The sequence below is a fragment of the Thunnus thynnus genome, chromosome 14, assembly GCF_963924715.1.
Source record: "Thunnus thynnus chromosome 14, fThuThy2.1, whole genome shotgun sequence".
NCBI lineage: Eukaryota > Metazoa > Chordata > Actinopteri > Scombriformes > Scombridae > Thunnus > Thunnus thynnus.
Genome location: NC_089530.1, coordinates 11160953 through 11174656, shown reverse-complemented (window position 1 = coordinate 11174656; position 13704 = coordinate 11160953). Strand labels below are relative to the sequence as shown.

The following is a 13704-nucleotide window of genomic DNA, read 5'->3' as shown; positions in this document are numbered from 1 at the left end:
GCTGCACTGGAAATCTAAACCAGATGTAGTAGATGGAAAATGATCCCCTGACCGGGAGTGTTCATAAATAAATCAGCATATGAGAGAATGAATAGAGGAGGGAGGGAGAGGGGGTGGTGAGGTTTGCTCAACTGGTGGCAGGCACCCATCTGTGACTTTCCTGAAAGAAAAATGAATGTGTGAAAGTAGAAGTCAGGTCTGTGCAGTTTTATCCAACTGGTTATCTCTTAAAACTCCCCATGCACGCACAGTCCTTTGTTGGCTTAGTGAAAGAGGAGTGCTGATTTTTTTCTTTCTTTCTCTGGCACTCAGAGCTGAGTCGACCGGAGGGGAAAACTACCATCAAGCAATCTGTAAAAGCCAGACCGGTGGCGTCATTGCCTCCTCTGTAGTACGCGCAACACCACGACTCTCCTGCTGCATTTATTCACAGCTCAAATTGCTCTGTGGCTCCCGCACACTGAAGTGAAAGCAAACCTGCTCGTCCAAAGACTGGTCCTCAGAACACAATGCGTGTTTGTTCGATTTATGTTACTCTGGCACATGGATTAGGAGGTTTTGCGCAAGAAGTGTCAAAGGCAAATAGAGTATTTTCTCCTCGTCGCTGGACTGATGGTGTTGTAAAAGAGAAGGTATTGTACCGCGCACTCCCCCTACACCACTTCTGTAGTACAGTGTCTCCAGTTTTAGGAGGAATCCTCTCCTCCTTCACAGATGTTGCCGGAGAGCATTTTTTACCCGCAACTTAGTGTGCAGTTCAAATGTTGCCGGGAGGACACATGCTTTTGGTGTACTTTAGTGTGCAGACCACGTCCAGATAATCTCAGTTTACATTGGCCTTTACTCTTCAAGATACCCAAGAGTTCCCGTTGTGTCGCCTGTGCGTCATCCATACCTGATTAGACTTGTAGTCTGACGTCGCCGCAAACCATTCAAGCAAAACACCTCATACGACGTTGAAAATCTGAATTGGTCCCTTTTAAAGCGTGAGCAAAACCATCCGGAGTGACGAAAACCACTTTTTCTTTTCATATAGACGCGGATCAACAAGTTGCCCTCAGTGCGTAATTTCCATCTGAGCGGGGTTCAAACATAATCCGCGTCACACGTGATCAACAAATTACTTTAGCTGTAAATATTTCTCGTTTGTCAAGAGAAATAAGTCCCTGACTGTCCGTGGAGACGCATCTTGTTCGATTGCGGCGGGAATCAAAAGCAGACCGGCTCCATGCCTCGCTGCGTCTCCAGATGCTCGGCTGGCGGCTGGCCACCACATGGTAACTTTGCGCACACCGCACGCTGGAAAGAGGACATATAGAGAGTGGATCAATGGGACTGATATTTATTCGCATTTCTCTTCTCGCCTCCCCCAGACTGTTGTGTGTGTTTTATATCCTGCTGGTTGAAGGTGTCTCGCGTTATCAGCAGATATCGACTCTGCGGTGGATAGATCCATCACTCGAATAGGGAGCAGCAAATGTCGAAGAAACGGAAAAGTCCTGACGACCAGGGCTTTGAGGAATCTCCGCCTGCAGGATGCAGCGATCAAGGTAGGAGTCACGGTCAGAAATGACAGTCTCAGAGTTGAAGTGTAGCACAGGGTGCAGGAATGTGATTCCTCTAACCTCTAATATCTCTACAGAGAGTGTGTAGGAAGCACAGTTTTATTGCAAAGAAAGTCGGAGATACAGAGTTGGTCAAAGCATAATTTGTCAGGATGCACTGTAATAACTCTATGAATCCATACTGTATTAGAGCTGTACAATGAAATATCCATATTGCGTCTATCCTCCAAAAGTATTTTGATCCCTAGAAAGCAATCTTGTGTGTTGCTGCGGATTACTTTTTATAATCTCCTATCAATCCTCAGTGGAGTCACATTTGTGTGACATTACGTTTGATTTCAGAGCAGAGTTTCATATTCAGCTACAGGAGGAAGTGTACTGTAGTTAAATACAAACTGTGGCATCAGAGTCAAAGTTATAGAAGCTGGATGATCTCAGCTAGACTGTCACTCAGGGAAAGAAAGACCTGTTGATTCAAAACTGAAATGTGCACATATGTAGTATACTGGTCTGCCTAGATTCTTAATTTGAGTCTAGTTGTCATTCTGGAGTTCATTTGTTGAAGCATTGTGCAGATTCAGTGGGATAATCATAGCCAGATCTACCATCAGGGTGTCCCTGGTGTGCACCCAGGGGCCCGGCATGCTAATGGGGTCTTTCATGTGCACAGAAAACACTAAAAAAATCTGCTGTTGCTAAATGCTGTGGTTAAAAGTGGCAACACAACAGCAGAGAACACTCTGACATTTCCATTGGCAAATCCAACAAAACAAAAACACATTTTCATTAACTAAAAAAGATTAATCAAAGTTGATATTCTGCTCTGACACAGAATGAAGCTGCTACACATATTAACTGTGATGTTACAGGTCAGGTCCCTTTAGGATTAAACACCAGGGAGCATGTGGACGTCTTAATCCAGGATGATCGGTGATTTAGTATTAAATATAAATGTGGGTGAATTGTTGTGTGATCATTGTATAGTGAACAATAGCCAGTATTTAAAAAATGAGTCCTGTTCTAAGAAATATGTTCTACTTTCCTCAAAGTGCTGTGATCTCATGTAACTTAGTCTGATACCACTTACTCTGATGTATACCGTGAGTTTGCATATTGATGATTTACGTAGTCAAACTCAGTACAGCTGGGTTTAGTTTCTACTGCATCCTTGATTGTGTCATTGAAAACTCTCCAGTTTATCCTTTAGCTGAAATTCAAGCATCTCTTTATTTCAAGAGGCAGCTTTTGAAATATGGTACCTTGTGCTGCAGCGTGGATGCTATTATGCTGGCAAACACATGACAGGAGTTGTAAGTTCAAGTCCAATAACAGCATCACCTTCAAGCAGAGCATCATGCCTGCTTGTGTGAATAGTAGAGTAACAATGGAAATGGATTACATGAAGATTAGGCATGTGTGGAGTTTCCTTCACATCACTTATTCAAGTTTAAAATCATGTTTACGTTGGGAAAAATACAGATCAGTAATTAAGCACGTATACATCATTTCATCTCTTACTTTTTATCTCTTTTTAGAGACTAAATCACATTCATTTTACCTTTAAAACTCTGAATTTACTTAGGTTTTGTGCAATATTGCATCTTTGAAATACAACTCTTTAAAGGATCAGTTCACAAAAAACATCTCACTTGTAAGTAATATCCATACCGATGGATAAGGGTTTTATTTGCCCAGGAAATATCTGCCTCCACCCCAATACAGTAGTGGAAAATGGAATTTTGTTTGTCATGCAATGAAAAATTAGCCTGATCGTTAGATTGAATTTCCAATTTGTTGCTCTTTATTCTTTCAGCCTGACAGTGTGTTCATATTAGCAGATTTCTTGTTTGGTGGATGAAGGGGTGGTTTTGTTTCTCCACAAACAATCAGTAGTGACAGATCCGTCATTTTTAGTTGATGCAGGAGCTGTGATAGCAGTTGCTAGGAGCCGTTAACTCAACATCCAGCAATCCAAAAACTTTAGAGTTGATTTCTGTAGTCAGCTTACAAAAAAATGTAAAAAAAACTGTCCTCCCAAGACAGACGTCACATATCTCCCTCTGGAGCCATAAATTGTTTTATAACTTGTCCACTTTTTTTTTTGCAGAAATTCTTCCAAAGACTTATAAACAGACTTTGATGTGTAAAATTGGAGGAGTGCCCCATTCACCAAGTTGTTTTTGTGCGTTAACCTAACTAAACCTCAACCATAATGGTGTAAGATCAGAAAACAGTTTTTGTGTCAGTCTGGAGGAATGTAACCACTATTTTTTTGTTTATTGGACTTGAACAGCTGGGTCAATCTCATCAGTGCTCCTCGTTATTTTTTTGACTATTTTTCTGTGGCTATTTTTCATGGATGAAGCTAGCGAGTTTTGCAGGAAGATGATGTGGACATTCTTAATCCCACCTACTGAGCTCCGATTGGTCAACTGCTTCTCCAAGTGGCAGAAACAACCTTCCATTGGCACATTACAAGTATTTGAATGTCTGAACAGATCTGAGATGTGGGGTCAGGGACACTGATTCTGGAAAAAAATGTTGCTGTTGAATTTTTTAATGTAATTTTTCAGTGCTGTGGACGTCCATTTACCTACATACATTGTATTGAAGAGGCAAAAGTCTCAGGGACAGATTTCTTAAAAGTCCAGCAAATAAAAACAAAGCCTATCTACATGGCAAGACACCATTCAGAGTAAAATATGTTTGTTTTGTTTTTTTGTAATTTGGGGGAACTGACACTTAAAGATCTCAATATAAACTCATGAATGCAGGCCAGGATTTAGTATATGCAGTACAGTTTTTACAGTTTTTGGATTATCATTCTGTGGGATTATATTTCTGTTCTGGGACTAATCATTGGTCACTTTACTCTCACCATAGCACTTTATATATATAGTTCTTTATAGTAAATATATAGTTTTATATTTTTTATATTTTAGTTGTATTCAATTTTTTTATTTATGGATCTGATCACTGCACAGATTTGAATTGCTATTGATATTGTAGTTGATTGTTTTCTAGCTAGTTTGATATTGATACATATTTTTCTTTTTTTCTGTACCTCGTACTATATCTTGCAGCCTTTGCACATCAATTTCCCTCGGGATCAATAAAGTACTATCTTATCTTATCTCTCTCTTATCTTATATACAACATTTGTCAGGCTTCCTCTGGCCTGCAGACACGTTTGTTTGTGCTGAAGATGTGACCTGTTTGCATCATAGTCCTTGGCTCCGTATCTTTTTGGGCCCATGCCCAAATGAGAGTTTCCCTTGGCTAACACGGAAGGAGAGCCGGGCACTTCCTTCCCTGACTGTGCCTGGCATCTGTGTCTACTTAGGGGGTACACACCCACTGAACCCCTCCCACTCAAGATTTTGCCATTGTGCATGTTTTGATGCAGGCTTCATCTTCTTTGGGACATAAATGCAGATACATTGTCAAAGCAAATGTAGATGCAGTCTTTCTGTACACTGTTAAGACTCCGTATATTGAATTCAATATGGACAATTGTGCAGAGAATATACCGTAACTTCTAACTAAATCCTCCTTTATTAAAATAGGGCAGTAGTGCATGATCTTTTGCTTATCCATAGAACATCTGTTGCAGGTTATCATGTATGAAAAGGGTTTAATACATCAAACCTCTCATCTGGTGGATCTGGCTCTCAACTACAGTCAGTTAAAATACTTTCATCTTAAAATTAAATCAAAGTTGAACAATTTTATGATGCAACCATTTCTTCAAACCAATTGGATCCTGTTACAAAAAGCAGACAAGTACAGGAAAGACAATATATTCATCATCATCATGAGCGAAATCTGAAAACTAGCACCATTCACCATGGCGCTGTACTGTTGCTGCTCTATTGTCGCCTCTGAGCACTCAAGCTCCTATTTTCTCATGGAGATCGTTTTTGTCTGCTCAGATATCCATGGTGAGGCCAGGAGAGGAGGTGTAGAAATAGGGGCATTGAGATTCATATCAGGACCACAAAGCGGTTTTTGTCTTGCCTCTTGGTGTGCAGCCTGGACCTGATGATTACAGGGCCTCTCCTGGATGCATGCAACCCCCACCACCACCACCATCACCCAGCTCTCTCCCATTGCAGTAGATATCATTGCAAAGCTACAGATGAACCTTGATGTGTGTTGCTTAGTTTAATTGGTATTTTCCCACTGTTCTTGATAAAGTGGCCATTAGAGAATGTCAAGATGTAACAATTACTCTGTATTAATGTAATAAAGAATGTATCTAGAATATGGACTGGACGTTCTACATCCATGCACACTAACATAATGTAAATATGATATGGAGATTTCCAGTCAACTATTTTTTTTCTGAAATAAAGCCATCCTACAAATAGGACAAAAACTAATCTCCCTGGCTAGTTTAAAACAGTGATATTGGAGGGAGTGAAACAACTTCTAAATACAACATTTACATGTTATCACCATACAAAGTTGTAATGGTGAATACATTAGCAAACAATTGCTTAATTGTACATCTAGTAGAAACAGAGCAACATTAGTACTAATTTGGAGTAATTTTTCTTTCATTTACTCTTCTTTTAGCTCTGGTTTGGTCACCAACCAACTCCTAAGAAAATATCTGGAAATTTAGCCGCTAAAGGCTTCAGTTTGTTCACCAGCTAGCTTTATTTTGGTGCCGGCAGGTAGCGTACCGAGGGTTTATAAGATCTTTTTTGCTGAAAACAGCTGCCTGCTACTGTTGAAAACGACACTATGAGAGCAGTGAGAATGAACCAAAACAGTAAAGTTGTGGGCCATAAAAACCGCAACAATTAGCTGAAAGATGCTAAAACACTCTTTAGAGCTCAGGGGAACAGCAGAGTTGGGTGATAATTCTTTGTTAGTTTGTCACTAAAAGCGACTCCTTTCTCATTATATGTAGTCTTTTTATCCATTGGTAATATAAAGATATGGATTAGTGCAGCTTTAAGATTTTATATATCATAGGATATATTATGTACAGTACATGATATATACTACAGTATGGTAATAATAACAATAAAAATAATAATAGATTTTATATCTAAAAGGGAAGTTTAAGTGATGAAAGCTGAAGCTGAAGTTCAGCCATAAAAATTACTAAAATATTCATTAGAGAAATTAAAAGACAAATTGCGGTTGATAAAACCACCACATTGTTTAGAGGAGGAGTTTATGGTTGGTAGCAGAACAACAATTCTACTGTGTTACCTTTGTTTTCCTGCATTAGAGCATTTAGAGCAAATGGTTGCCATATATCCTCCCCACTGTAACGATGATGGTGCTCCCACCTCATTAACAATACGTCAAGAAGAACATTACAAAATGGCCTCCACTCACAGGAACAAAAAAGGGCCTGTTCCTATGTGACAGTACATCAGCGTGGTCAAGGCCAGTTAGAGTTTCTTTTTCGTTTTACAGCCACCCCTGCTGTGCTGCTGACTGCTGAGAGTATAGTTCCAGACCTTGTGGATTGGTTTGTCCTCATGGATTAAACTGAGGAACAGCTCAGCGTCACACAGCGGCATGGTTTTCCAGCAGTGCACCATGTGTGTCTCTTTAGCTTGGCTCTGTGCCCACGATGCTGAAAGACTGTGGAAGTGCATTAGCGGCTCGCAGGGCTGTTTGCCACTCTAGTAACGCTACAGAGCACTTAGTGTATAAACCACATGCAACGTCATACACATTCAAACACACACACACATCCTCACAATTATTCTTATACACGTTCTTGTCCGAAGACATTGTTGTACAGCAGTTGACAGCAGCCTTGGGGCAGAAACTGCAGACTGTTTGGAACAAGATCAACTTGTACAAGAATACCACTTAGTGGTCTTAATGTGAATTGCAAGTCACAATAGTGCACACAAAGATTTACATAAGGAAAGAATTCAAAATTTCTTCATCTCATCACATATGTTACATTTTATTATTCAAACTGAATGCTGACCTTTGACCTCTCTTTAATTTCACAATAGCTGTTAGATGCCTCCTTCAGGGTCTTCAGACAGACACACAGACACTAGGTGGGGCCAAAGTATAAAGATGAAATTCAGGGAGCAACGTCAGAAAAATTCACTGAGGAGCAGACAATTAGTGATATTTCATATTGAGGCTTTTGTATTTACAGAGTTGGTAAAGACTGCTGAGAGGTTCCACAGAATTATAGATTTATATGATGGTCTAATGTAAAAAGACGTTTCAACACCACAGTTTTTGTTAACTGGCAGATGACAGAAAAAAGCAAAAGTAATCCCATTTCATTGTTTAAGTGAAAAAATTGTTGTAACATTACACCAAGGTTATTGATTTTCAATTTCACAATTTCAATTTGACTGCAGTGCTCAACAAGGGTACATAATACTATTTCATTTTGTAATAGAACAATTGGATTATAAAATGCAATAAATCAGAAAAAATATTACGGCTGTGGAAATATAACATGAATGTGAATGTTGTCCTATATTTTCAAATTTCAGTGCAAGTAAGGAACAAGGCAAATGTGTATGTGCATAAATGTGTTAAGTTCATGAATGGATTGTATCCACGGTGTCCATGTGTTATCAGTAAACAGGCAGACCTGACGTCTGGCTGCTCGGCCTTCTTGGCCTGGTCTGATGTCTGCTGTGCAGAGAGATTGACAGGCCTGTACGTCAGCACCCATATTTCTCACCTATGATTCATACTGACTTTGTTTGGCCTCTGATGAGGGCTGCAGGCAGCCAGCTCCCGCTCGTCCCCCTCAGCCAGTCCTCAAATTCTTTGAGCTCAATATGGAGATCTTTCTCTTTCTCTTTCTTTTGAAGGAATTTCTTTTTTGTTGAGACCCAAAATGGACTTTTATGAACTTATACAAATGAATGTTGATGTCAGCTACATTTCAGTGAGTATGTCTTGCATCAGTGACTGTGAGGGGTTTTAACATTGAGCTCAACTAAACTTAAACTAAATTTAAAAAATAATTATAACATATGGATATGTATTATTTTTTTTACAGTAATTTCACAAACATGAGAGACATGTTTCTATATTTTGACATTTAGCTCAAAAATAGGCAACTAGGTTGTTAAATGACATATTTGTCTATTAATTGAATTGTTTAATTGTGTAAAATAACATTTGTTCTTTGAAATCTGTGAAATGAAAAATACAGCAGATAAAAACTGAACATTATCAAATGTGAAAAACTAAATATAATGTTTTTCAAATTGTAAATTCTACAAAACGTGTTGCTTTGTCAAAGATAATTCCCTCATGGTGTGTCCACGTGTAATGCTTGCACAAGGAGCAGAGTTTAACAGTCAGTTGGCAGAGCCTCACTGTATACACACCGTACACCATCATAAGAAATACACACTGACAGGCTGTGTGACATCACTCAGCTGTAAGTAATGATCCAAATGCGTGTTTGGTGGTTACATTAAAAGGCCTCCGTTTGACCGGGACGTTCAGTCCCAGGTGTTAGCATGTCAGCTCAGAGAGCAGCACACGTGTGTTCAACAGCAGAGTGAGTGGACCATGGTGAGTCAGTGGGTAGCATCATATAGCATCGAGGAGGTTGTTTGTCTTTTGTGGAGCCAGTAACAGCTCATCAGCGTGTGTGTGTGAGGTACAGAGGCGAGCGATGGTTTGATGGGGAGCTGATGAGGTCATGGCTCATGTCTCCTGCTTGCGTCACCACCTATAGGATGTGACTCCTGCCGGTAGAGATGCAGCTGCTGCTCTCGTTGTTGTAACAGCATCAGAAGCAACCCCCCCCCCCCAAAAGAAACCCCACATCTGATCATGTTTTAGTCCACAGGTTTATTGAAATCATCACATGCAGCAGACTATAGTAAGAATATACATTTCTCAGATTAAAAAAATGTATTATGGACTGAAACAATAGATTTAATATTTCTAATTGGGGAATATTTGCATCTCTCTCATGTGCACGTGTGAAGACACACATTTGACCTCTTGTTTTGCCTGCAGTTTTACTAGATTGCACAGTGAAGCGTTTTACATGGCTGAGTGACGTCAGCGAAGCGTATGAGCACTGTTTGCACCCCCCCACCCTCCCGCACACACACCCACCCACCCCTCAAACAGACCTCTGACCACATGCTTATCATCATAATCACCCTCTAGAATTACAGATGTGATAATCTAGGTCAGAAGTGGTGCCAACAGAAACACTGCCCGCTAATCTAAATAACCAGGATTTGCATGCGTGAGTGTGTGTGTGTGTGTGTGTGTGTAAATATTGCATTGTGTAAGGTGAAGAGTGAAAAAATATAAAAATATATGTTTTTGTGAAATTATTTCTGCATTTGTGAGAGAAATAAGACTGTTTTTTTAGTTTTAGAATTCAGTAAATCTGCATTTGTGATGAAAAAAATCAATTAATGTTTTCAGAGAGAATCCTCAGAAATACCATTAGGCATAAATAGCATAAACGTATAGTATTTATTAATAATAGCATTTAATGTACAGTATAATGTAATTATTGGCTGCACTGTATTTGTTGCTTTATTAGTAAAGCATCCTTTGATACTAAGAAAGCCATTTTGGTTCCTTTGGAAATATTGGCACTTGTGTCAGCTATCAGGCTATATGCTGCATTTACTCAAGTACATAAACACTTGAATGATTATGAATGGCTTGATGTTATATAAGGAATAATGTATGGAAAACTATCCTTATGAGAAAATGTAAAAAAAACAAACAAAAAAACAAAAACACTATTTCTGTGCATTCAGAGTAAAATCTTTCACAGTGGTTATAATTTAAGGGGAATAAAATACACGTCCACCAGTGAGCTAATTTAAACGTCATTGAATGGTGCAGTATATATGTGCAATGCACATAAATTACATTTTACCCCCTGTGTGTGTGTGTGTGTGTGTGTGTGTGTGTGTGCGCGTGTGTGTGTGTGCGCGTGTGTGTCTGTGTGTGTGTGACAAACGTTCAGGCAGGCATAATTTGTGCCAGCTCAGTGACGTAGAGGACATGAGGCCCAGGCGGGTGCTGTGAGTGGCAGTAACAGCATCTCCTGCTCGAGCCTGCCCCATCTCTGACTTCATTGGCTCCAGCTCTGACGCAGATACACCCCCCCACCCCGCACACTTCTTTCATCACGTTTTTTTTTTCACCCATTTAAATGTTTTTTTTTTTTTTATTCATGTGCTTTCTGCAGTTCCCTCCACTGCAGCGTTCCACACAGCTCCACATCACATATCTGCACCACCTGTCTCTCTCTTAAACGTGCTTTCTCTGTTTTCTCTCATGCACTGATAGAAACCTTATCAACATTTCTTTCATTTAGTTCTCGCCATATTATCCACGCTAATCCTCTTTCCTTTTGAATTTAATTGTGCAGTACGAGGTCTGAATCACAGTGAGCCACTGAGAGCATTAGAGGTGTTATACGGTCACATTAAATTTGCCAGCATGTGGCACACAAGCATAAGACGGCTTCCACTGTTTCAGTCAACTGCTGCATTAAAACTGTTGAAATGTACAATGAAATATGTTCATCATGGATTACATCAGTCCATTTTCTCAGCCAATGGCAGATTGTAAGTGCACTCATATAGTGAATACTCTCACACTCATTAAATAAACTGACAATCATAGATCTTATTTATTATTATATATATTATTGTAGGGGCTGTGTTAAAAATGTAAACATTGTAGTTTTCTGTGACCATTTTTTTTTGAAAGCCCTTTAGCATTTGGCAAGGAACAACAGATTAAATGTAGCCATCTAGGTTTTTTGTGGCTCATTTACAGGTTTTCTGCTAATAAACAAAAGAATAAGCAATGAAAAAAGGAAATTAAATAGCCAGAAAAATACAAATGTGCCGAAACTATTCTCAAAGGTGTATGTGGGTAAGGGAAACTGAAAAGAAATAGATATTGCATTATTATTATTGTTATTGTTATTATTGTTATTGTTATTGTTATTGTTATTGTTATTGTTATTGTTATTATTATTATTATTATTATTATTATTATTATTATTATTATTATTATTATATTTTCTTGATATGATGAAATCCTGTAGTAGTAAATCTAAAGTCTATGTCGACTGAAAGTAAAATAAACCATATTCATACAGACTGGTGATGTGGTGCAGCAAGATTAGCCACTTAGCCACCGCTTGATGCCATCTGGCTACAACTGAAGTGCAGTTCTACATTTGAGTGATCTGCTCAACAACTGTGTGCCTGAATGCTCTGAATTAAGGCAGAGGAATTCTGGCAGTGCTGCATTTACAAATGGTTCATTTTGCAGTCAGAGTGCACCCTGCTGCTCCGAGTGCTGCCTCATAAACTGACGTAACTAATGTTTGGATGATTTTTTACTGTAGAGTGACCTGCTTCAGGTTGCAGTGATGCCCAAGACACTCACTACCCATCACCTTTCAGAGGTGCTACAGTACAGTTTTCCCTGACCTTTGACCTCCCTGGAGATAAAGAATTCCTCATTCAGAATAGCATTTGCCAATAAAATTGGCACAAAATACAATTGCAATTCATCATTATCAGATAAGTGCTGGTACAGTACAGTAAATATCAGGTTACACTGGTAACATGTACACTGTATACTTGTTTAATTTCATCAGTAACTGCTGAATTACAATAAGAAAGTGTGGAAATAAAAATATGCTTGACTCCAGCTTTGGGCTGCTTTTATTTGCTTTTTTAAATCCTTATTCCTCTGTGACCATAATCATTGATTATATATCCAAGATTTCTTGTTTTGACCAGTTTACTCCTCCAGTTCACTCCTCTAAACAATATATATATATATATATATATATATATATAGTTATATACTATTATTAATTCTGTCTAACATTGCAATGAGACGTAAAACACTTTATCTTTCATTCTGTAATGTAGGAATAATGCCATGCAATCATTTATTGTAATCTCAAAGAGAATAAAGCTGTCAACCATTTGTTGGCTGAAGTTCTCTAAAATTAAAAAATTAAAAATGTTTTTGAACAGTAAAATGAAAAACGTTTTATATACAAGTATACACATTTTTTTTTATTTTTTTTTTTAGCAACGTTCACTTTCCACAAAGTTAAGTTGATGTTGCTGATGAGTACTCAATCACTTAGGTGTCAATGCACTGACATTAGAGCACAATAAAAACATTTTTTAATATTTTAGACCTCAGTGTAGAATGGCCATTCTTCTTGCACTGCAGTATTTGTTCCTGTTAAGTCCTACTGTTGGCCTGGGCTGGGTGTAGACAGCATTGTGCCTCCACTAGTTCATATGGTATCGCTTTTATTTTTTCACCTGACCACATGAAGCATCACTGGAACGGCTTAAAGAAAAACAATGGTTTATTATAATGGATGGATGGATGGATAATATCATTCTAATCACCAAATTAATCGCTGAGATCTGGGAACATGGTGACATCACACAAAACAACCCATGGGTCAACAAACACAAGCGGTCAGATGATCATACAGACTTTTAACAAACCTCCAGTTTAGACAAACTTGTTTGAAAAAGAAAACAAAATGAACAATAAAACTGTTACTCAAGCTGTTGATTTGGCAATATTACAGAATGATTTTCTAGTTCAGCTTACCTACTGTACTTGCTGATTTTGTTTACACAGATATTCCCTGTGTAATGACAGATTATTACTGATATTTGTGTACTCATGTTCGGTTTTCCTTCCAAATAAGTGGTTTAGATAATCTATCTAATCTCTTGGTTTATCTAAAACCTGTCTGTTCCAATAGTTTCTCGCTCCTGTCAGACTTCCCTATCTCAATGCTGCCATGTCCCTTGGTTTTAGCAATTACTTTGAAGAGTATATGTTATCTAAATTGATAGAATCGATTGTTGGAGCTGCAAAAATAAAAAAACAATTTGTCAAGACCAACCAGTAAGAGCAAGCATTTTTGCTCCTGGGTATGCTGTGGCGTTACAGCAACACAAAGCAAAAGACTTCATACTGTAGATACTGGATGTGTGGAGGCCTCCTTAAAAAGTATTTGCAAATGGGAGCAAAATAACGATGTGTCTAAGATATCTGCAGAGGAAGCACAGCAGACAGCAGAATCTCATATCACATAATGCACCATAATGGAGGAAAGAACAGTGCTGTG

At 38.6% G+C, this 13704-nt stretch overlaps 1 protein-coding gene across 3 annotated transcripts in view; it reads left to right on the top strand.

Moving 5' to 3' along the window:
* The first annotated feature begins 403 nt into the window (after positions 1-403).
* The window catches only part of pde10a (phosphodiesterase 10A), a 61708-nt gene continuing 48407 nt past the window's right edge, over positions 404-13704 (top strand). Inside the window, exons 1-2 of one of the 3 annotated variants that reach the window (XM_067609803.1) lie at positions 404-1277; positions 1374-1550. In XM_067609803.1, the coding sequence (XP_067465904.1) occupies positions 1478-1550 (73 nt within the window). In that variant the 5' untranslated portion in view covers positions 404-1277; positions 1374-1477. Of the gene's footprint in view, positions 1551-13704 lie in introns of all 3 variants that reach the window. The other 2 variants (XM_067609802.1, XM_067609804.1) reach the window with 2 other exon arrangements.